Source organism: Sitophilus oryzae, unplaced genomic scaffold (genome assembly GCF_002938485.1).
Source record: "Sitophilus oryzae breed Bouriz unplaced genomic scaffold, Soryzae_2.0 scaffold_1449_pilon_pilon, whole genome shotgun sequence".
Lineage (NCBI taxonomy): Eukaryota > Metazoa > Arthropoda > Insecta > Coleoptera > Curculionidae > Sitophilus > Sitophilus oryzae.
This window is the reverse complement of record NW_022146114.1, coordinates 976,999-1,003,482: the sequence shown is the minus strand read 5'-3', so window position 1 is coordinate 1,003,482 and position 26,484 is coordinate 976,999. Positions and strand designations below refer to the sequence as shown.

Sequence of the window (26,484 nt, the reverse complement as noted above, 5' to 3'; positions counted from 1 at the left end):
ATTAACATTTTAAAACAGCAAAAAATATGACGTTAATAAAAATTTTATCAATAACAATCTATCATAGTGTTTTCCACGAGAGTCTCGTAAACGAGACGAGACTCGAGACGATACTCGGACAATACGAGACGAGACTTTTATTGGTCTCGTCTCGACGTGTCTCGTACGAGAGTCTCGCAGGTGAACACTTGAAAAACCTTTACTTAAAAACCAACTTTTACTTAAGTTTCGAGGTGCGTGTGAAGCAACTGGTAAATCTCGGCAACTGACACCTGTGTTGGATGCACCTACACGATGGAATTCCAGTGATGATATGTTGCAAGTAGCTCTTAAAGGCAGATATGGACTCGGTGTATTACGTCAAAATGTTGTTGATTTAAAACCATATGCTCTTAGAAATGAAGAATGGATACTGCTAGAAGAAGTGCACAAATTATTAATCAACTTTCAAATACTTTCCAAAAAACTCGGAAGAGAGAAGTACGTCACCTTACCTATGGTGGTTGTATGTATCAATATATACTAATAGATAATCTTGAGAGTAAAATATTTGAATGGGACAGAAAAACAAATCGAACCCCTGTCGAAGAGCAGCTTATTGTTGGTTTTCAGGCTGCGAGAGACAAAATACTAAAGCATTATCGTAAAACGAACTGGATTTATGCTGCAGTTTTAATTCTGGATACGTCATTTCTTCCACGTCATAAGTTAGAAACCTTTGATATGACAAAATGGGGCGAAGAATTAAAAGATAATTCGATTCAGAAATTTCAAGATATTTGTAAAGTCTATTTGCATCAATTAGAGGAACAACGTTCAACAGAAACAGCGGTGGCGCAACAAGGACGAGAAAATCCTGGCCCTGAAAAGTCGGACTTTGTAATTGATTTTGATGCCATGTACGCAGTAAATCCTACCCCTGCCGAAGGAGAATGGATGCAGGAGCTTCAAAAATACTATTCAATTCCCCCGGTGTAATAAAGACACAGGTATATTACAATGGCGGAGAACTCATGGTTCTGAACCTCCCATTTTAAGTTGATGGCACGAGATCTCTTGAGTATACCAGCTACCTCCGTCCCGGCGGAAAGGTTATTCTCTCGTGCTGCGTAAACCATTAGAAAACACAGAAATCGCTTTAATAATGAATCTGCACGATGTTTGTTATGCCTAAATGACAGGGTGAAAAACAAAAACATTTGTGACCGAGAAGGCTGTTAGTACCTATGTTATTGTTTTTACTTGTTTTCAAAATTAATGTTAAGTTTTTGGTTTTTATTTTGTGTTTACGTATTACTATGACATATATGATTTTTTTTCAAAATTAATGTTAAGTTTTTGTTTTTTGTTTTGTGTTTACGTAGTACTATGAAATATATGAGTTATGTTTCAACATTTGTAATTTTTTCATCCTACTTTTATATTATAGCCAACTATAGCTCATACAAACAACTTTGGGAACACGTGACTTGAGATAAATTTTTTTTACACCCTGAATGTTTAAATGTTAGTTGTAGCCTAATAAATATCGATTAGTTAATAAAAAATAAACAAGAAAAATTAGATAAATTACAAAAATGTTCCGGTTTCTTTATAAATGTCACGTGATCTCAAGGTTGTTTTGTACAAACTATAAATACATATCCCGTACTGGATTGGAACAAGGATTATACATGACGAAATCTCGATACTTTCACGAGACTCTCGTACGAGACGCGAGACGAGACGAGACTGGAGGCTCCGAAACGAGACTCGATACGAGACTTCTTATTTTATCGGCGAGACGAGACAAGACTTTATGAAAGTCTCGTCTCGTTGGTCTCGTGGGAATCACTCAAGAACGGTAAACTAATAGGATTGCTCATCCTCATAAGACGTACGTTCGCCTCTTCCCGCGCTTCAGCTGACAGTTGTGACGTCATTGTAGTCCTTGTCATGATAGTGTTGCCTATGGTAAACTTATAAAAATAACAGCTGAGAAATTTTGAGTTAATTATTTTGTCAATTTTAAATGTGAAAAAGGTGTCTTTAAAGTTTTTACAGCTATAGAGTGTATAAATACGTTCATTTTGTGTTGTGGATTGTGACAAAGTGCTTACTAAGTGCCTACGATATTGTTTATTAATTATTTTAAAGCAAAATATGAAAGTACTCTAAAAAGAATGCTTGCAAAAGGTGATGTTGGGAACTGCTGTTCTTAAAAATGCATTATCCGAGTATTTAATACGATTTATACAGATAATTTTCTATACTGCATACATATAAGGTGTTTAAATAAATAAACTAAATAATGAACGTTTTATATTCGGCAACTAATAATGCACGTGTGTGTATTATTGGTTGCCGGATAAGGACTAATAACCATGACAAGGACTACAATGACGTCACAAAGCGAGTAGTTTTCGCATGCACCTGGTGGACACTTTTGGCTGAATGAGCAGTCCTATTAGGTTAACTGTTCTTGGGAATCACTAATCTATCATAGACTGAAATTTGAATGATATTACCATAGAAACGCCTTTTAAGTTTTAAGACTTAAGCTTCATTCAGAACCTCAAAATTAGTGGAATAAATTAGTCGTTTCAATTACACTTTATACTTTTTAGTTTACGATCATTCACAATGTCTAAAAAACACAATTAAAAGTAATAAAATATCCTAGCAACAGCTTGCGGTAGTCTGTTGTATCCATAGCGAAAGCATAATATTTGGCTTATAAAACAATAAACTTTTGATTTCTAACCAAAATTTTTCTTGACGGGTGATAATAAAATGCCAAAATGACATTCCTCGCAAATTTTGAAGTATAATTAGTGCAAAAGTCAAAAGTTTGTTAACTTTTTCCACTAATTGAAAATTACTACCGCTGATTATGACGTTCTGAATGGTTACATTAAAATTAGTTGAAGAAACTTCTGGGGCTAATTGAAACTACTAATTTATTCCACTGATTTCGAGGTTCCGAATGAAGCTTTAGATTATATTTTCATGTTTTTTTAATTTTCTCTAAAATGGTATGAAAACTTGGAAAAGTATATAATAAGTTTAATAATGGAAACGACCCAAACTCACCTGATGATGGGGTAGGGCCCCGAAACCGGTAGTGAGAGCAGGTTGATCCACATTATGTCGAACACAGCGTGGAATTAATAACTATATTAGCAGTTCAAGGCAAGAAACTCTTATATAATTTTATTATATACCTAAAAACTGCAAGAAATTTATTTTCCATTATATAATTTGGGCTAGCCGAAAAAAACCTTTATTTACTATCGATGGTTGTGCCTCGGTGGTACGAAAGTACTACCATTGCACGCAGGCCGCTATCTCGCGATGCGGGACTTAATATCTTACCGCTACTTTACGACAAGTCGTGTTTATATACTCTGCGCTGTGCTCGACATATTGTGGAAACGACCCAAACTCACCTGATGATGGGGTAGGGCCCCGAAACCGGTGGTGAGAGCAGGTTGATCCACATTATGTCGAACACAGCGTGGAATTAATTTCTATATTAGCAGTTCAAGGCAAGAAACTCTTATATAATTTTATAAGTTTAATATATATAATATATAACGAGATTGACCATTTTAGAACAAGAAATTTTTTTTATGAAGAATACATTTTTCTCAAAATGTCAATAACAAATGTCAGCCTATAATGTTATTTCTTTGTTAGCAATTTTATTGATAATTTTTCTGTGTATATAAAGTATAACAAACAAAAATTATATGATCAAACGAACTTACCTGTGATGTTCGATCATAATTTTAGTAGACTTCTAGTCCGAAGATATTAATTATAATTACCAAGTAGTAGTCCTCTGGATACTCACTAATGCAACTATATTTTAAAGAAGTCCGGCCCTGTGCATCATGTATCGTACCCCGCCAACGCTCAGTATCTTCTTTATTCCAAGGGTACCAGTAATCTTCGCAATCTTGGGGGAAATATGTAGGGTGTGGCAATCATCACAGGTAAGTTCGTTTGATCATATAATTTTAGCACGACTTCCAGTCCTCAATATTAATTATAATTACCAAGTAGATGTTTAAAGTCTTTGCGAAGATTACAAAGCTTAAGTAACAAATAAACAGCAGTTTACTTGTTAATTCCCTTTATTTACTGAAATAAGAAAAATCATTACAAACTGGAATAACTAAACAAGGTTGAACTATATTAAGAGCAGATTATTTAATTCTATCTGATATAAACGCTTGAAAACCATTAGTTTTTTTTTGATATTATCTATATTGATACAAAAGATTGTTTGAACTCTCTGGCCGGAAATAAGAATTAGAAGAGTTGCTAATTTCATAGAAAGTTCCTTAAGGGACAAACTATCTAGCGGCTGCGTATTTTCCAAATACTGCATAACTGGCTTAGTATCCCAAGTTACACTATATTTTGGTCTCGCTGGTCGTAAATTACTAACACCTTTTAAAAAACGTTTAATCGTAGCATCATCACTAATATTTTCGTGTAATATTAATGATAGCGCTGAACGATGACTGTTAAAAGTACCACATTTATGTGGCTCGGTATCAAGTATTAACTGTAAAAAACTCAAAACTTCAGGAACTCCTGCCTTAAAAAACGAAAAATTATTTTCTATACAAAAATACCACCAACGCTTAAACGTACTAGTATACTGCGCTAAAGTATTTTCTGAAACAGAATTGAGCATGGTGGAAATAGCTTACTCTGGAATGTTCTTTATTCGGAAGGCTTGCCGCATAATACTGCGGCTACCAGAGAAAGGTTGCCTGACATCGGGTGTTGCTTTCCACTGAAAGGACAAAGAAGCAAATTGGGCCGTGGCTTAAACAAAATATGGTTTCCTATTTTATGTTTAAGAAATAAAGGAAACCATGGCTGCGATGGCCACCACGGAACAACAATTATACTCCGTGCCTGGTCTACTATAATTTTCTGAATTGTTTTTAAAATTAAACTGGTGGGACATCATGTCCCACGTGGAAAGTGGGAATGCATAAAAGTATAAATTTTGCCAACTTATTGTAAAAGCATCGACAGCTATGGCATTTCCGGTTAAGACTGGATGCAAACAAGTCAATATCTGGATATTTCCAAACTTATTTCTAATCATAAAGAAAGCTTGTAATGATAAAGACCATTCGGTCCCACTTATAACCCTTCTGGATTCGTAATCAGCCTTCTTATTATTAGAAGTGTTAATGTACGAAGCTAAAATAAATATATATTTTTCTTCTCGCATTACTGCCAAATACGTCTTGCTAGGGAATTTAGTTCTACGTGCTGCACACTGCCCATTCTATTTATGTAAGCAATGGCCGTGGTGTTATCACACCTAATGAGAATGTTGCAGTTCCTATATTCCCTGGCAAAACATTTTTGTGAAAATGTTGGGGCACAAGATAAACCGAACAGTACACAAACAAATTCGTAAAGATTTACATTCCAGTAAAAACGTAAAAATTTTGAAGATTTGGCATCCACAGAAATCAACAAATAGGCATCTCTAAGGTCTGTTGTAGACATATAAACACCTTTTGAATCATTCGTGATACCGTTCGGTAATCTTCCATTTTAAAATGGAAATTAGTTACAGACTTATTCAAGTTCTTTAAATTTAGTATAAAACGGGTTTTACCCGAAGGCTTCTTTACCAAAAAATAACTTGAGACAAATTGATCTGGTAAAATTGTGCACGTATTTATTGCGCCTATTTTTAAGAGGTTATTAATAGCTTCCTGCATTTGGCTATCTTTTGTAGTTCGATACAAAGGTACAAAGTTTTGTCTTGGTTTCTCAGAAAAAGGTATTTTAACACCCTGAATCCATGACAAAATTACTTTATTGGAAGTAATAGTTTTCCAATTGAAAATAGAATGTTTTAGTCTCCCTGCAAACTGGAGTTTACTTACTATTATTTCCTCTTGCGCCGGGAACTGTTGTTGTATCATCTTGGTTGTGGAACCTTTCAGGGACGATGTGGCCCTTTCATTGTTCTCGTCTCCCTCCACTGACGAAAAGGGCGATATCGGTTTTCCGAATAGGAACCTGTCCCTCCACCTCTTTTTTCTGGAGAAGAATGTACAGTATTTGTTTTCTTCTTCAACCCATTTGACGGTGAAGATTTTCTCCCATATTTTCGAAAATTTTGGCCTCTTTAAATTTTTCTCCCAAATCGGGTCCAAATAAAATTTTTCCAGGGTATGTCTTTTCAGCTATTTCTTTAAACTGTTTATTATTGGCCTGAATAATAGCAGCGCGTCTTATTTGTGAAATTTTTGAAAATAAACTAGCCTGCAGACGACCTGAATCCCATAATGGACCTAATAAATTGTTCCTTAAATCTTCCGAAACAACCTCCTTTTTATTCAGTACTAAGGGTAGTACCCAACGCTGTTAAGCTACGAGCTAATTCCTTTTGCAGAGTAACATATCCTTCATATAATCATAATTTTGAGCTTCGAAGTTTGAGCATTGAACCGAAGTTTGGAGTTATACTGAACTGGCTATCTGTTGAATTACACTGGGCAACAATTTTAAAAATAATTTCTGTTGAGTTCAATATTTAAGCTGCTTTAGAGGTAAATTGACATGCTGATTCCAAAACTATCTAGTTTGCTCTTGTCACATAAAGTTTTTTCTCTGCAGTTTTTGCGCGTGTGAAAAGCCGGCCTTTTTTAAGGCGAATTACAGCCTTTTATAGCGATTGTTTATAGCTTTAGAGAACTGTTGTTACAGCGATTGTTTATAGACAGCTCAAAGGTAATTTGAGCAATGCAGTTCCTGTTGGTCATTCATCAGTTCCTTTGCATGAAGAATATAGACATAAAGAGCGTCATTAACTTGCTGCAATATAACATGCACCAATGGATCATCTGTGTTGACCTTAAATTTGTTTGTTTCCTACTTGGCCAGAAAGAACGTAGATATTGCAAGCATCTCTGTTTTTTGTGCATGTGGGACGGCAGAGCTCGTGAGAAACATTGGGTTCAATCGAACTGGCCGCCAAGATCTGACCTAAAACCTGGTGATGCAAACATTTTAAAGCAGCCACTTTTCAACAGAGAAAACATAAAACTAGATCTCATGAAGCAATTTGTTATTTTTTTTTCAATTAAGAAGAGCGCTTTAAATCATTTCGGAATTCCCTAGCTTGTCACATGAAAAGATAAACGCTGGTGTGTTTGATGGTCCACAGATTCGGCAACTCATTAAATATGAACGTTTCATTGAAACAATGTCCGAACTTGAGAGGGATGCTTGATTGATTTCAAAAATATTGTTAGAAGCTTTCTTGGAAATACATGGGCCCAGAATTACATCGAAAATGTTCAAGAACTTGTAGAGAGCTTTAAAAATCTTGGTTGCAACATGAGCATCAAACTGTATTTTTTATATAGTCATCTTGCTAACTTCCCAGAAAATCTTTGTACTGTTAGTGATGAACAGGGCGAGCGATTCCACCAATATACAGGGTTGTTCACCACATACGACACGGAGTATTGTAGCTAAACGATTAGATTTTTACAAATTGTAAGTTTTGAGTTCGTTGAAGGTCTATTAGAGCTAAAATTTAAAAATAATTTTTCAAGATACAGAGTGTCCCAAATAAGTAAAAAATATTATAGTTGTATTTTTTTAAATATAACACCCTGTATATTATTCTATTTTTGGATTCTACGATTGAAATAAAGGTAAATTTGATTAAGGTTTATTACACTTAAACCTTACCGTTTTTGAAATATTTTCAATTTTATGAAATTGCAGTAAAAAATTTAAGGCTTTATTTCTCCAAGGGTATCAAAGTTTTTAATACTAAATATTTACTGAAGATTATTTATTGATCAGATATTGTGTTGCAATAAAAAATATTTTTACTACCTAATACAGAGGGTCCAAAAATTTATATTAAATAATTACTAGCTTTAAACGGCAATAACTTGTTTAATTTAAATGGAACACCCTATATATTTTACGTGAATCAGATGCACAATGTAATTGTCTATCAAATTGTATTGTTTCATTTTTTACCCATCTGTTCAAGTTTTCATAGAAAATGCATTTTCTAATAATTTAAACCTCATTTATCACTATACCCATGGAATATTGACATTTTAGCTTATTTTTAAAGATGTAATAAATTTTCAAAGGGTACAGATACTAATATTGTCGATATAGTTCGCTTATTTAATTAAAAAATAAAAAAACAGCTGTTTAAATATTTTTTGTTAAAGAGGACCAATTAATATGATCCCAGTATTCAAACTACATTAATTGACTGTTTACGTTGTAGTAATAATAATTGCTCCAAATACTAAAAAACTGAATTTTGTGTGTGTATTAGACAGTGTGGTAAAAAGTAACATCTTATAAATTTTATTTCATTTATTGACGAATGCTTATTTATAAAAACAGAGACATTTATTTTCATAACTTATTATTATATTGATTTCTGAGCCAAATCCACATTTATTTAGAATAATTTATTAATTAAAACAATTTAAAGGTATGTAATTAACTAATTTTTGGTGTTTTTGGTAGGAAATAATGGTGGTATACTTAATTGGTATACTCTTTTACAAAGATTTAATTAGTTTTTTTGTATGCCAATAGGCTTGCAATATTTACCACCTGTACGTTTTGTACATATTATGGTGCTTCAAAAAAATCGGAAATGTCAATATTTCATGGGTATAGTGATAAATGAGGTCTAAATTGTAAGAAAATGCATTTTCTACGAAAACTTGAAGAGATGCGTAAAAAATGATATAATATAATTTGATAGACAATTACGTTGTGCATTTGATTCACGTAAAATATATAGGGCGTTCCATTTAAATTAAACAAGTTATTGCGGTTTAAAGCTAGTAATTATTTAATATAAATTTTTGGACACTCTGTATAAGGTAGTAACATTTTTATTATTGCAACACAATATATAATCAATAGATAACCTTCAGTAAATATTTAGTATTAAAAACTTTGATACCCTTGGAGAAATAAAGCCTTAATTTTTTTACTGCAATTTCATAAAATTGAAAATATTTCAAAAACGGTAAGGTTTAAGTGTGATAAACCTTAATCAAATTTACCTTTATTTCAATCGTACAATCCAAAAATAGAATAAAATATCAGGGTGTTCCATTTAAAAAAATAAAACTATAATATTTTTTACTTATTTGGGAATCTCTGTATATTGTAAAAATATTTTTAAATTGTAGCTCTAATAGACCTTCAAAAAACCCAAAACTTACAATTTGTAAAACTCTAATCGTTTAGCTACAATACTCCGTGTCGTATGTGGTGAACAACCCTGTATATGAAGGTTATGCAGGCACGGTAACAAAGGTAGATGGGATGTCAGTATGATGACTGAATTATTTATTGTTGGAGCATCAAGCGAGAATGTCCACAAACAGAAAACTCCAGGAAAAGCTATAAAAGAAAATATCTACAATACCTTTTTATTATTTTCTGTATAAATATAATAAAATATTCTAATCCATGCGGTTAGATCTCACCTTATTTCCCTTTGTATGCCCATTTTTAAGGTAAAGAGAAGGATGATGTAGCTTAAAAACTTGACGTGATAGAGAAAAACTTAATATTTTTGAATTTAAAGACCAAAAATTAATCAAAAACAAATCACAGGTCCCAGTCAACACAATTGCTGTTCCCCAGTGTTACTTATTAATATTGTTGTGTTGGCCGTAAACATTTCTTGAAACATGCACTAATGCATATGTTTCCGAAAGATCAAAGAATGAGAAAGATGATCATAGTTCAATAAAGGTGGCTTCTTATAATTCTTTTGAGTTTCCTATAGTTTTTTTGCTGCGTATTCGGTATTGTAATATCTTATCTAGGGGTCGCTTTGCACATCTCTCATCTTTTATGTTCACAATTACTATAAAGCTACTGCATTTTTTCTTTCGTATGAACCAACAAAATTTAAAGCCAAAGACAAAGCCAAACCATTCGAAAAAAATCTCGCTCACTTTCCGGCCACGCGATAAATCCGAATTATCGCGCAGATTTTTCCGGCCGGTCGGTCGCCCGTCCGAGTTTTTCTCGCGATTTTCCGCTGCGGCGGCGGCCAACGAATTATAGCGCTTGTCAGGGCTGTTCATTTGTAGATGGAGCTGGTGCGGCGCCGTCCCCTGGGAAAAGCCCCAATCACGAGCCGAGAAAATTGCTTATCTCGACTACTATGACGCGTCGAAAAAAGTGGCGGGATGGATAACGGCCGGCGGTGGGGGAAAGCGGGTAGGGGTGGTCTAAGCAGGGCCGTGTTTTTGTCCTCCTGCTGCGGAGTGACGCTTGAAGACACTAAGCGGTTTTCCTGCTAGATCTAGAGGTTTTTAGCGGTTTATAGTTTTGAATAATAAAATAAAATTGACACATTTAGATTACCGTGCTGGCAACTGTTACTTTTGGGTGGGCATTTACATGTTGGAAGTAAATCGCATAGGGATCTTATTAAGTCGGAGTGAGAGAAATGCGACCGACCGACGCGACGCGCCACGGTGTGCTGTTGCGGCGTTGCCGATACGCCTTTCCCTATCAAGTAAAGTAAAATCACGATCGCAAACCGCTTATTTTTAAAAGACTTTTTTTTTCAAGAGATAACTAGATAAAATAATTAGGTTTGTAATGTTTCTGAGCATCTGAAATGGAATTATAAGGATATCGTTAGGGTGTCATTTTTTTTTCATAACGAGAAAACCTCAGTAATCGCGATAATTTAAAAACTCAACTTTTTAACACATAACAGGCCATAACTCAAGAACCACTTTAGATATTGAAACTTTTTTTTATTTTCGAGATCGGATATTTTACAATATGTTTACATAACAAAAATTCGATAAGGTTGTTTTTTCCATTCAAAAATTGTAAACAATCCATCCATTTACTTTTAGAGCATATCAATTTTCAGCAATCGTGTATTTTTTTACTGATAAAGATTTTCATATAGTGTCTACAAAGAAAATACAGCAGAAATATTAACAAAGTTCTTGAAAAAACTACAATCTATTATTTCTAATAAATTTCTTCAGAGTTCTAATAGCGCGACCACTATCGAACACCCACTCAATTCTACTTATTTTTACCAAAAATGCAAGTGTTTCTAGCGTGCACTTAAAAAAATTCAAGCTATAGGGAAAATTACAACAACTCGTTAATAAATAAACAAATCAAGTATCACGAGACGTAATTAAATCGTGAAGCTGAACGCATGACGTACACCTTTCCCTAGAACTTTAAGTACTGACAGAGGTATTGATTGGGTCGACCGGTCAAAATCTGCTATATCCCCTTCCACGTCTCTTAGCGATGTACACAGTTTCTCGGTTTATTTCATACGTTTGGCAACGTGTTTACTGTCCTCTCTTTGTTCAGTGCATTATAAAAGAATTGTACTCTTCTTACGTACGGAAATCTCGACCCAAGACTAACCTTTGCCAGCCTTTAGTATAAAAGAAGATAAGATGCAGTGGAATAGGAATCCCAATAGGAAAAGACACTTTGTATACCTTAGTATTTGCCGACGACCAAGTCTTAATAGTGGGAGGCAGAGACGATCCAGTTTGTTAGAAAATGTTGTTTAGAAAACTGTATGACCATATGTTTAGAAAACTGTATGATGAATATTCGAAATGGGACAATAAACACAAAAAAGACAGAGTACATGGTCGTGGGTGATAACGAACGTGAGGATTTGGATATAGGAATCTGCAAAATTAAAAATGTGTGTACGTTTAAATACTTAGGCGTCACTTTGGAACAATTGGAAAAAACACTCTTTTAATTTTATTCTCAATAGAATTAAATAGGTTTATACTTAATAGTTATAGTCAACTACTACTGTGTGAAATAAAATTACTTTATCGTTATTTATTTCATCATGTTTCATCATATTTTAGTACTTTTTTTGTAGTTTTCAATAAGTTAATTAATTTTAATAGTTTTGTAGATTCAATAAAATTAGGAATTGGTTACACTTGCAAAAATCTTCCAGGAAGACCAAAACCATGACTGGACTCTATAAGACTAAGACCACTTCATTATTAAGAGCACACAATATATTTTCTTTTTACCGTTTTCCAAATTTATCCAATTAGCCCACAATAGCAGATTTATTTTAGTTTGAAAATCTAAAAAAAATATTTTATATTTAAATTTTCAGAACGCCAAATTTCCGTTGTAGTAAATGTAATCTATATTTAAGATAACTAATATTGATACTAACAATAATTTATAACAAAATATTGAATAGGTGCTTAAAGAGAGACTTAATAAAATAAACTGACTTTTGGTTTTACGTGAGATCTGGCAACTTTTTATAGTGGAAGAATTATGTTGCGAGACTTGGCATTTTTTACATTCTATGTTTTTAATGGGATTAAATTTACAGGAACGAAAATTTGTCGTTCTGAAAATGTAAGTATACATTTTTTTTAATTTTCAAAGTAAAATAACTCTGCTATTGTGGGCTAATTGGATAAATTTGGAAAACGGTAAAAAGAAAATATATTGTGTGCTTTTAGTTATGCAGTGATCTTAGTCTTACAGAGTTCAGTCATGGTTTTGATTTTCCAGGAAAATGTTTGCAAGTGTAATCAAGATTACTTTTTTATTATTTAAATAACCACAATACACCAAAACACTTTTACTTTTACACTGGACGCACGTTTCGCTGACCATGTTAGCATCATCAGCAGATGATTAAGAATGTCTTAATCATCTGCTGATGATGCTAACATGGTTAGCAAAACGCGCGTCCAGTGTAAAAGTAAAAGTGTTTTGGTGTGTTGTGGTGATTTAGTGTTTTATTTTGCTTTTATTTTGAAGTGTAACCAATTCCTAATTTTATTGACTCTACAAAAAAACTAAAATATGCGAATGGAATAATTGACGTTCAATGTTGTTCTTTGAAAAAGATCTAAATGTGATCGAAACGTTGGAATACTAGTAAAGATTATCCTAAAATCTAATTAAATAGTATTATTAAAAGACCAAGTTAACCATAACTATAGTTATGGTTAAGCAGACCATAAGTTAATAGTTAGTTTTATATGTCGATCGCCTCAGATTATTATTGTAGGATTTCTTGTTAGAAAACTTTAAACTAAAATTGCAATATTTAATGTGGTATAAATATTAATATTTTAGTGACTTCATAAAATGGTATTCTTCGTAAATACGGTTCTGAAATCAAAATCCGCAGAGTGGATGTGTCAATTACAGTTAACCGCTCCGACTCATCTTTTTAACAGCTTCGGCATTTTCTCTGCTTAACGAGACGCCATATTTAATTTTTCTAATGCGAAAGGAAATATCTCTTAAGAAAAAGCTTTTCATCACTCGTTTACCAAGTCGTTCACGTCATACTTTTTTCCTTTTAGTGTATTGATATTTATTTTCGAGAGGTATGGGATATAATATTTTGATATAAAATTAATACAGTTTTGGTTGCTTGGGATTGACGTTTGAGTTATTTTTATTACGTTAAATTCGGTTTTGGTAAAAATTCCGAATTAAATATTTTCTAGAGTTCTGAAAAAGTGCTTGGTAAATCTTGGTACGAACCTCTATTAATAGAATACTTAATTAACAATGAAACAAAATGGCCTTTGAAATATTGTACTAAATTTTACAAAATCTCATTTTTTTTGTAGATTTACATAAAGGGTAGATAGAGTACTAACATTTTAAATTTGAAAGAAACTGCAATTTTTAGGTTGTGATTTTTTTTTGCGTTTATTTTTAATTAGATACATTAGGATTTATCAGTAAATTAGTTTGAAATATGCAGGGTTTATAATGTAATATTTAATTTTCAATAATTGCTAATAAACATCGTAGAAAATTCAAAGAAGAAAAGAAGGAAGAACAATAAGAAATAGCGCCACACCTTATTTAGAACAGTTTGATTTCGACTGCTAGAAAGTATCAAAGAAATTTCTCACATAATATTTTTAATTATTGTTACCGAGTCCTGAATAAACCGGGAATCAATTTCGAGGCTCGGTTCTGTGATGGCCAAAAAGATCCAGTACATTCAAAATCGATATTTCCCGGTTTTGAACCCCAATTGGGAGTATTATTGAAGCATTCGGAACCGGACATTTCGGTAAAATGCCTCTAAGAAGAATGGATTTCTCGGTTTTGTTGGCACTTTCGGTACTAGCAAATTTTTGTTCAACGATTATGCAGTTCGTCAATCAGCAAGCAAGGGATTGTTAATACCAAATTATTAAGTAATCGGCCATGGAAAAATTGACATGAACACAAATGAATACAAACGAAGAAAGAAATACGAAAAAAACATAGGTGTCTTAAAAATTACACCAAACAACATAAGCCAACTTAAGTAAATTTGAAAAAGAACTTGCATTTTCAGATAAAAATGCAATTGCCTTTAAAAACATGCTAACATTAAATATAACTAATAATACATTTACCAACATTATGCTAAAAAACTTAGAATATTGAATTAAAAATGCCAATATCATTAAAACATAATATAAAATATATCACATAACTATCATATATAAACTTCAATAATTGCTAATAAACATTAAAGAAACTTCAAAAAAACTTCAGAAGTAGAATGTTTAGAATGGGAGTTAATCACCGCGACATTACAGATCTATTGTGTGTTCCCGTTTCTTGAGTTATAACGAGTTATACACTCATCATACAGTCTCAGGGCTTTAACAAAAGCCAGTATCTGAGACGGCTCGACAGAAGCCAGCTCTCCATCCTCGACATCAGCCGTACAAAAGTTAATGGCACGAACGGTCGTCGTCTCGGCGCACTCAGTGATAAGGTGTTCTGGTGTTTCCCCATTTTCCCCACGGAATCTGCATTTGCCGTTGTTTCCCAGCTTCAGCTTACTGAGGTGTTCGTTGAGGAGACAGTGTCCTGGTAGAAACCCCGTGATAATCCGAAGATTGTTTTTACTTAACTCTAGGAAAATCTTTGATTTTTCTTTGTCGTAAGTTCTGAGGAACTTTTTCGAAGGTTTTAGACCGTTGGACGACTTCCATTCCAGGTTACGGATGGAGTCTTCCAGGTTTTTCAGTTCTATTTTTAGTTGGTTTTCGCGAAAGTTTCTTTGGAAAGCGGAACGGTTCTGGTCCAGTTAGTGGGGAGTGTTCGCTCTCTTTCTAGCTAGATCATTTGTTTTTTCATTGCACATTACACAGAGTAGGAGGACTTTATTTTCTTTGCTTAATTTGTTCAGCCTCTCTAGGTATTCTTTGACCAACTTCGGATTGATGGTTACTGAGTTGATTGCGTTTAGTGCTCCTTGACTATGGGATAAGATTGCTATTTCCTGTTTTCGATGGTTTCTATGTAAGATAAATTGTACGCATCTTTTGATAGCGTAGATTTCTGACTGAACAATGCTGGGGTAGGTGCCCATTGATTTGGAGTATTTAGTTTTCGGCCTAAATACTCCTATCCTTGTCCCTGCTTTGGTTTTGGAAGTATATACCACGTTATGGTATGGTTTTGTACATGCTGAGCAAACGTTCCTCTATTCCAATCCTTTTTACTATTCAATACTACAGTGAGGTGTTTCTCAAAGTTGTAAATTCTTGGTATGTCATTCATTGGGTGTTGCAGAAGTGGGATTTTCTGTTTGAGGGTGTTCCAAGCCCCTGACCTGACAATTCTCCCAGTACTGTTTCCCTCAATAATTAAGTTCAGAAATATGAACAACACGAGATAGCATCATTACTTATTTAGAAGAGTTTGATTTCAACCGTTAGAAAGTATCAATAGCCTTTGGCATGTAAAAAAAATATTTTTTAGTGATAATTTAGTTTCTGTTTCAAACTAAATGCAAAATATGCAACATTTCTAGTTAAAACATGATTGTATCAGAATATCTAAGTCATTAATAATGCTAAATAAGGATCATTAGGTATTTCAAATAGCGAACTTTTTCGAAACAGATACATGGTACGAAATTAAATAAATAATGGACACTGCCGCGCACCAGCCAAACTGCATATGCACCGCTCGTAAATCGCTCATAAAAACGCATTTTAAATCCAATTACCCATATCGCTGGACGTTTATATCGCGCACGTTATTGCACCCCGGCCGCAAGACCGGACAAATGGCTTCACAGGGACACTGAAATTAACCGGCCATACGTTATTCCTGACCGGAATATGCTTGCACACGCAACATACGATCGGCCGTAGATGCGATATTGGCTTTATAGCGGTGGCAGTAAAAGAAATATTTTGTACGATTGTGTGTGATTTATCGGAATGGACAGATTTAGGTTTAATGGCTGTTATTGTCGGTAGCGGTTACAGGAGGAGGCATCATGAATTTTTAAAATTGGCTCTTTTTCCAGTAGAATGTAGAATATTTACAGGAGGGGAGTCAATCACCGCGACCTTACAGATCTATTGTGTGTTCCCCTTTCTTGAGTTATAACGGATTATAACTCATCATACAGTCTCGGGGCTTTAACGAAAGCCAGTATCTGAGACGGCTCCAAGGAGGCCAGGTCTCCATCCTCGCGACATCAGCCGTATCAAAGTTCATGGCACGAACGGTCGTCGTCTCGGCGCACTCAGTGATAAGGTGTTCTGGTGTTTCATTTTGGCCACAGAATCTGTATTCGCCGTTGTTTCTCAGCTTCAGCCTACTGAGGTGTTCGTTGAGGAGACAGTGTCTTATTAGAAACCCCGTGACAATCCGAAGATTTTTTTACTTAAACCAAGGAAAATCTTTGATTTTTCTCGGTCGTAAGTTTTGAGGAACTTTTTCAAGTGTCTTAGACCGTTGGATGACTCCCATTCCAGGTTACGGATGCAGTATTCCAGGCTCCTTGGTTTCGCCTTTAGTTGGTTTCCGCTTGGAAAACAGAACGGTTCTAGTCCAGTTAGTGGAGTTTTCGCTTCTTTTCTAGCGCTAGATCATTTGCTTTTTCATTGCCTTCAGTCCCTTGGTGAGCGGGCACCCAGAGTAGGAGGACTTTATTTTCTTTGCCTAATTTGTTCAGCTTTTTCTAGTAACAATGTTCTAGATTTTCCTCATTTCACTTGCGAATAAACATTACTTACTATACTACAAAAAGCATATGAAATAGATCCCACCATGCTGTATAATTTAATTTTGCCAAAAAGTAAGAGTCTGCATTATTTCTATACATGGTGTTTGAAAAAAAAATTGTTATCTTTAGTGGGGAGATTCCTCACGATCCGATTCTGCTTTGTTTCGTAGCTACTAGGGGTTAAAGTTTATTTTTTTACGATTTATTGTAATTCTCTAAGTACTTTCAGCGATTCGAATGAAATTTTGAGGGTAAAAGTTACTATAAGTGCCACATATTTGAATGCTAAAATAGTGTCAACAGATTCTGTGGGACGTGCATATGGGTTATAACTAGAATATTTATGAAAACAAAACCATATGCGCCACTGATTTTTTTTTCTTTTGATAACAAAATTATATAGGCCATTTAATTCCAATTAACAGTTGTATCTTGATATTTTGTCGATTTTGATCTCGTTGATGAGATAAACGCAAGCATAGTATTAGTTATTATTATTATTAGTCCCACAGAAAATTTAAATGAGAAAATAATATTATTTAAGATAATAATTACAAAAGATCTAATTTTAAAAAGTTTTAACATCCTGTAACTTTAAAACCATTCAGTTCCATATACATGCTGATAGGAACTTTTTTCATATTTTTTGATGAGGAGTCGCTGAAATACTGTCGCAAGTTAATAATATTAATTTTTAAAGGTTTCTATTAGATTTGAATTAAGGCAAATTAATAAAATTGCGTTTATCTCATAAAGGAAGCCGAAATCGACAAAATATTAAGAGACTTTTAATCGACATTAAACGGCTTACATTATTTCATTAACAAGATAAAAAAGTCAGTGGCGTACATGCTTTTTTAGAAAAATATTACGGGAATAACCCATATGCACGTCCCTGGTGGGTATATTGACACTTTTTTAGCATTAAAATATGTCACACTTATAAAGTGAAATGATTAAATTAATTAATAACTTTTACTCTTAAAATTTCATTCGGATAGCTAAAAGTACTTGGGAGAAAATTATAATAAATCGAAAAAAAAAATAAAACTTCAACCCCTTGTAGCTACGAAACTAAGCAGAATCGGACCTATGTTGATATAAAAAACAAATATTATTTTTAAGTAAGGAACCTCCCCACGAGAGATGGCACATGTTTTTTGAAACACCCTATATTACTCCCATTAATGTTGTTACTCTATTGAGTGATTTAGTTTATTGTAGTATATCTCTCGACTATGTTGTCATTAAAGTTTACTATAGTAAATACTATTACAAAAGTAATATACAAAAAAATAGCAATTCTTAATATTATTTACGATATATTAAGAATTAACAATTCTTGATATATTAAAATGACAATTACAGTTATAATAATTTTTACACGTTAACTGATATGTGGTCATTTTCTTTAGATAAATATTATTTTGTAATTGAATTTTCACCATTCAAATGTCGAAACGTGCTAAGTTCTTCTGATTCCTTGTCCAATATGGACAAGCATTTTGTTCTTTAGTGGAATTAGGAAATCTTCGACTGCTTGAGCTGATGTTATAGTTGCCCGAGGTGTATCGAATTCAAGCCTATTATCTAAACATTGTCTAAAGACCTAAAAGCCTGAAAATTATTTATATAAAATCATTTTTATTTTTACTTATATTTATTATATGGTAATCAAAAAAGCAAAGAAACGATAGTTATGATAAGTTCTGGAGCAATACATTTTTTAAATATATCTGATTTGTTCAAAAAATCCTTTTCTTTTGTTGCTTAAGCGCTACCGTTCCGATAATATTTCATATTATAATTTTTGTATTGTTAACATCTAATTATTGTAAACAATATCCAACTTGTCAGTGGCTGTTTCTAGTAAAACAAATTTGGTCAGCCGATACAAAATGCTTAACGTTTCAGAAGGTATTTCTCATGCCGTCATCAGAAGCAAAAAAACACAAAGAAAAAACCATTTAAAATATCAAAATCAACCAAGAACACTTTACTTTTTAGCAGATACGTCTGTTGTAAACCGTTTAAGTTCTAGTAAAATTTAATTTCATAAAAACTTGATAATTATCTAATGACTAAAATCAAAAAGCTTAAACTTTCGGTATGGTATATTTAATATATTATATCCAAAAAAATCCTTATGGGTTTTTCGCCACTGCACTGCAAGAAAAATCTACAAAATAAAATAGTTATTTTTTGTAAACACTTCTGCGTTAAACCTAAACGGACGCTGCTTGTCAGAAGTTGTGTTTACAGTAATAAAAATTTGCCTGACAAAGAAAAAAATGCTTAACGTTTCGGAAAGTTTTCTCTTTCCGTCGTCGGAAGCAAAAAAATATAAAGAAACAAGAAAAAAACTATTTAAAATATTTAAATTGAACTATTCGAGAACACTTTATTTTTTAAAACAGATACGTCTACAAGAAATCGCTGACGTTCTGTTAAAATGACATTATATTAATAATATAATAATTAATAATATAATAATAAAAAGTAAAGTGTTCTCGAATAGTTCAATTTAAATATTTTAAATAGTTTTTTTCTTGTTTCTTTATATTTTTTTGCTTCCGACTACGGAAAGAGAAAACTTTCCGAAACGTTAAGCATTTTTTTCTTTGTTAGGCAAATTTTTATTACTGTAAACGCAACTTCTGACAAGCAGTGTCCGTTTAGGTTTAACGCAGAAGTGTTCACAAAAAATAACTTCTTTATTTTGTAGATTTTTCTTGCAGTGCAGTGGCGAAAAACCCATAATGATTTTTTTGGATAGATGAATCCGCCACATAGGTATAGACATTTTTTATAATATATTATAGTGATGTTCTAGGCAAAAAATTAATGAAACTGCTGAACAATTGCAAGAAATAAAGCCCAGGATTGAGATAGTCAGAAATTCTTTTTTAAAATTAAAGAAATGTCTTTGTAGATATATAACCTTAGATTTAAGAATAAAAATGCTCCGATGCTACGTGTTTTCGACCTTATTGTATAGTGCCGAAGCGTGGACCATTAAAACAGCCGAAATTAAAAAAAATGGTGGCTTTTGAAAGGTGGTGTTGTCTGGCGACAGAGTTGCAAATATGGTGTTAGCGGTATGAAAAAGGAAGAAAAAATGCACAAAGAAGAAATATCCTTAAGAGGAAAAGGAATTAATTATTACTAGAATATTCCTAGGTCCTAAATACCAATTACTCCAGAACATTATGGAAGGAAAAATCCAAGCAGGACGTAGTCGGGGTAAAAGACGAATATCCTGGCTGAAGAACCTCAGAGAAAATGGTATGGAATGACATCAAATGGTTCATTTAGAGCAGCCGCAAATAAAATAAAAATACCCGTGATGATAGCCAACCTCGGTTAGGAGACGGTACTTGGCAAAAAATAAATAAATAACTAAGTAAAAAAATATGCATTTGTAAAAATCCCCTCTCTCTTTTGAAATAGTCCTAATATTCGATCATTCGAAATTTAGAGGTTTAGTCGTTTCACCAATATAAAATTTTTCACATTGACATGGTATTTGTATATCATATTTTTTGTTTATTCCAGGCTTCTTTTCAAGAATCGTATCATAAAGTTTTTTATCGTTCTGAATAAACAAATAATGTATTTTAATAACACTGTAAAAATCAAACAAAATACAAGAATCGAAATAAACCCCTTGAAAATAATGTTACGACAGATACAATTTAAAATTTTAGAATAAAATTAGTCAAAGCCTATGGAAACCATCAAATAATTGAATTTATTATCGCGTGACAAGCACTGTTCACGACTCAATATGTTTTCGTTTAAACCAGAAAATCCTACGAGGCAGCCAACTGGTGTCGGACGGACACCCCTTTCAATGTTCCAACAATAAAATTTATGTTGTGTATCGAGAAATTTTCTCCAATTCAGCTGCTTTCTATGGACGTAACGACGGACGGGATCGATTTTTGATTGTGCCGTCGAACAATCAGGTTTCTCATTTAATCTCGCATTCGTCGGCTTCGTTATTGGAGAAAAATTAGATTTCCGGGATTTTATGTGTTCGCGTCGATAGATTTGTGCAGGGAGGGAGTTTGTGCCAATAGGAAATCTTTTGTTTTTGGCAGAATTCCTTGAAATTTTGTAATTCTTAAAAGTTTCGATACATCTTACCAATTTAGGAAATTTTAGCATTAGATGAATAATAGGAATTTGATCAGTTCAATTTGACCAATTTCATAAATTTCATAACTTTTAAATGATATCTGTAATTATCTCAGGTTTGATCACTTTTATTGTTAAATCAATCTCGTCAATTTCACCAATTTAAAATTTTCTACAAATTCAATGAAATGTAAAAAAATCAGTCAGTTTCATCACATCGATTAATGGCAAAAATTCTATCATTTTCACTTGATCACTGCTGTTAATCACTGTAATTTCATTAATTTCTTCAATATTTTCTCCTATCGATCAATTTTATCGATCGAATCAACTTCATCAATTTTAAAAATTAGATTTAAGTTTAACGCAGAAGTGTTTACAAAAAATAATTATTTTATTTTGTCGATTTTCTTGCAGTGTAGTGGCGAAATACCCATTTTGGATTTTTTTGGATAGATTTAAGTTTCATAAATTTTAACACGAATAGTCATTTTAACAAATTGAATTGAACTGAACGAAGTCTGTAGAGTAAATATCATAAAATAAGCTAAGAAAAGCGCAAATCCGCAAAATTTCAAATCAAATTCAAATGTGTCAACTGACACGCCAAGCTAAACCGTCAAAAATCATGGCCTCTAAATTTCATAAATTTCACAAATTTCGTAAATTTCGCCAATTACATAAATTTCATAAAGTAGTTTTAAACATGAGCGAAACAAAAGAGACATGAACGTCGATATACAGGGTATTCCAGGCTGAGTGTGCATTAGAAGTTTCTAGAGAACTACAATATCTAGCTCGTAGATCAACGAGATCTATCGATTAAAAATATTTCGGCAGCCAATATGGAGGCACTTTCGGAAATACCGAAAGTTGACAGCAACTTTCTTATTTTAAATGGGTGTCCCCATTTTTTGTAATACATACTTAAATTATCTGTAAAATTCTATGAGAGAATTTTGATATTAAACACTCTATACCTAACACTGACCGTTTTTAAGAAAAAAATATTTGAAATTTTCGAACGAGAAAAACTGCCTGTCAAAAGTATGTGTATAGCCCAAACGTCAAATTTAGTGATTACAACAGCCACTGATGTGCCAGAAAGAGAAGACCTGAGGCTATCTATTTCAAAATTAAATTGTTCGAATGCCATGTAATAATGGCCGTAGCTGTCATAGTATTGAGCGATTAAAATATTATCATAAATCATTTTTTTCAAATGGAAACCGACTTTTTTTATTTCACTAGTGAAAAGTCTTTTAAATTCGTTACTTTTTGACTATACATGTTCCTATACCTAAAATAAATAGTTTTTAAGTTATTTAAGATTTAGTTTTAAAGCGTATATTTTTCTTGATTTTAACCAGTAGCCTATGATTAAACGTTAAGTGATGTAAAACAATAGATCTGGCCATGTCATATAGTGACGCTTTGTTCAAAAAGCAGCATCATTTCCGAACCAACTCTGTGCTGTTTTTTTTTTGATCATACAGAATATTATTAATAATATCAACTATATCACTAAAGAGCGAAAATACGAGCTATATTTTTATAAATACACTTTTTAAATTCCTAAGCGGGTAGTATTTACAATATAGAAAATACACATAATTTGTTTTCTGACAACTGGAAAGAAATTGTGTGACCATTTGACACTTAATGTCAAAAGAAGCTAGATAAAATCAAGGAAAATATACGTTTTCAAATTAAATCTTAAATAACTTGAAAACGATATATTTTAGGTATAGGAACATGTATAGCTAAAGAGTAACGATTTGAAAAATCTTTTCATTAGTGAAATAAAAAAAGTGGGTTTCCATTTGAAAAAAATGATTTATGATAAATTTTTAAACCCTCAATTCCATGACAGCTACCGCCATTATTATATGACATTTGAACAATTTAATTTTTGAAATAGATAGCCACATGTATTCTCTTTATGTCACAGTGGCTGTGGTAAGCACTAAATTTGTCTTTTAGGCTATACAAATTTTTTTGACAGGTAGTTTTTTTCGTCCAAAATATTTAAATATTTTTTTTCTCAAAAACGGTAAACTTTAGATATAGAGTATTTATTATCAAAATTCATAGAATTTTACAGAGAATTTAAGTATGTAATAAAAAATGGGGACGCCCATTTAAAATATGAAAGTTTCTGTCAACTTCTGGTATTTCCGGAAGAGCCGCCATATTGAAAATATTTTTAATCGATAGATCTCGTTGTAAAACAGTGATGTGCAAAAAATCTCCGATCTAAATATTGTGGTTCTCTGGAAACTTCTAATGCACGCTCAGCCTGGGACACCCTGTATATGCCTGCTTTATAGATTATAAAAAAGCCTTTGACTGTGTGTCGCACCAAAAACTTCCTGAGATTCTTAGAACTACCGGTGTGGATGAGGGGGACCTGCGCATTATCACCCAGTTATACTGGAACCAGACTGCAGAGATCAGGGCGGATGGCGGAACATCTGTTGAAGTAGCAATTAGGAAAGGCGTCAGGCAGGGGTGTGTATTATTGTCCCCACTCCTTTTCAACATCTACTCCGAGGTGGTATTCCGTGAGGCACTAGAGAGCGTTGAGGATAGTATCAAAATCAATGGTACACTGATCAACAATATTCGCTTCGCAGATGATACGGTCGTACTGGCTGGCAACATTCTACACCTTCAGAACATGACGGACTGCATCGTTGAACATAGCATGCAGTACGGATTACAAATCAATGTTAACAAAACTAAACTTGTTGTATTTTCCAAAACACCGGGAAAGACTGTCCTCAGAATTAACAACAAGGTGGTAGAACAAGTATCGTCCATAAAGTATCTAGGAGCCCTAGTTAACGACGCTTGCGACTCCAAAATTGAAATTTTAGCGAAGATCGAACAGGTCAGACGTACTTTTGCTTCCATGAAAATCCTCTTCTCCAACCAAGATTTAAGCCTCGAACTGCGCATACGTATTCTGCGTTGCTACATCTTTCCAGTATTTATCCACGGCTCTGAGAGTTGGACACTCAATCAGACATTGGAAAACCGCATTAACGCTTTTGAGATGTACTTGTATCGTCGTATGCTGCGTATATCCTGGATGGATAGAGTGACAAATGAGGAGGTACTCAGGCCGATGGGCAAAGATGAAGAGCTCCTATCAACAGTGAAGGAAAGGAAGTTACAGTACGTCGCTCACATCATGAGGGGTGATCGATACGAGGTGCTCAGACTGGTCATCGAAGGCAAAACTCCTGGCTTAAGGATCTACGTCGTTGGTTCGGAAGAACATCGATCGAAATTTTCAGAGGTGCGGTTTCACGCACCATCATAGCCAGTTGGATCGCCAACCTCCGAAGGAAGACGGCGCGGCGCGGCGGCATAAGAAGAAGAAGTTTTAAACAATTTGAGTAATATCACAATTTCGATCATTTTTACTGAATCATTTAATTACGTAAATTTGTTGAAATTTATGTGATATCTGTTATTATCTCAAGTTTGATCAATTTTAACTGTAAAATCAATCTCGTGAATTTCACCAATTTCGTAGATTTTACAAATTCAATGAAATGTACAAGATCAGTCAGTTTCATCAAATTGTTGAATTGTACAAATTCTATAATTTTTACTTGACCTGCAGTTAACCACTGTAATTTGATTTATGTTTCTAGTTTCATAAATTTTAACACGAATCGCCATTTTAACACATTGAGTTGAACTGAACGAAATCAATTATTGTAGAATAAATAACATAACATTTCAAATCAAATTCAAATGTGTCAACTGACACGCCAAGCAAGTCTATCAAATATGGTAGCGTCTAATTTTTTTACATGGGTTTTTATTCAAAGGTTTGAGTAATGGTATTCCAGAAGATAATATAATATTTTAAATAATTTTCTTAATTAAAAATATTGGCGCTCAACAGGTGCGATAAATACCTAATGATTATCGCTTGTTGAGTTTGACTACTCACTAGATGGTACTCAGCAAGTACTTGCCTATCTTCTCAAGTTATGATTGATTCTATATTCTCGTGTTTACCTTGCAATATGTTTATAAGGATACCTTTAGGAGATATTGTGCCTATTAACAATTGACGATACACTGTAAAACATTTTTCTTGGTAAATTGTATGTTTATATAACTTTGGATTCAGTACTAATTGTGTTCTTGTGTTAAATAATGGTAAATTATGGTTAAATGTTATATTTAAAAAACAAACAAACTACATTATTAATTCGAAATATTAATTACGCATAAAAACGAAAATATATTTGTTCTGTAAATTAATATTCCATATTATTATTAATAAATTAATATTTCGAATTAATAATTTATTCTTTTTATTTTTATTCCGTTCCGTAAATTAATTCGACTCTTATCCCTTTTTAACTGTTCCACGAAGGACTTGCTTCAGAGGAAGCAAAAGCCAAAGCAAAAAGGGGAATCCTCGAAAAAGGGGGGAGTAAAGGAACCAAGAAACAGTCTGGCGCATCTCCACCAAAGCAGAACCTCTTACTTCTGCTCCAGCAAGGAGAGAAAAAGCCAGGATGGAAATCTGTCCAACACTGAGAGGCAAGCAGGGACGTATCACTAGCTTTTCCGCTACTGCTGGACAAGTGAAAATCGCGGTGCTGCCAAAGGATTACCCAAAGGCTGCACTGACCATCTATCAGCAAACTGATCTAGAAAAATAAGTGTTTTTAACACAGCCACGACATTCTAGATTGAACATTAAACTACAATTATTTAGCGAAAATGTCAAAAGTTGCCATATGATTTCTATCGAATAAAAAATCGAAAAAAATACCGAGGTGTCATTTAAAAATCATTTAGAATGTAGTCATTTCCGGTGAAACAGGAAGTGTCTGAATACGTTCTCGTTTTTTTATGAGAAAAAATAAAAAAGTTATAGAGGTGAACCACTCTTGAGAAACAGCCGGTATATTATTGATCGTGGCCCTAGAAAATAATACCTTCTTTATAAATAAATAATATCAGAGAGAAAATTCAATCGCTAGTTTACTATAAAATGCTTCAATAGACCACAAAATTACACAAAATCGCAAATCGCAATTTGTAAAAATTAAAACTCGCAGATAGAAATCGCGGTCCCAAAGTCGCAAATCGCCCTATAGTAATACTGGTTGCCGAAATTGAAACTCGCAAATAAAAGAAATCGTAGTCGCAGTCTCCTATAAGAGCTAATCGCAGGTTGCGATTGCGATCTTAAAATCGCTGCGATTGAATCGCAGTTAGCGATT

General features: G+C 33.3%; 1 protein-coding gene across 1 annotated transcript; it reads left to right on the top strand.

Annotated features, from left to right (window-relative positions):
• Positions 1-723: 723 nt before the first annotated feature.
• On the top strand, positions 724-24,551 carry LOC115877411. The gene is made up of 2 exons (XM_030893564.1): positions 724-974; positions 23,609-24,551. The coding sequence occupies exons 1-2, from the start codon at positions 724-726 to the stop codon at positions 24,549-24,551; spliced, it is 1,194 nt and encodes a 397-aa protein (XP_030749424.1).
• Positions 24,552-26,484: the final 1,933 nt, after the last annotated feature.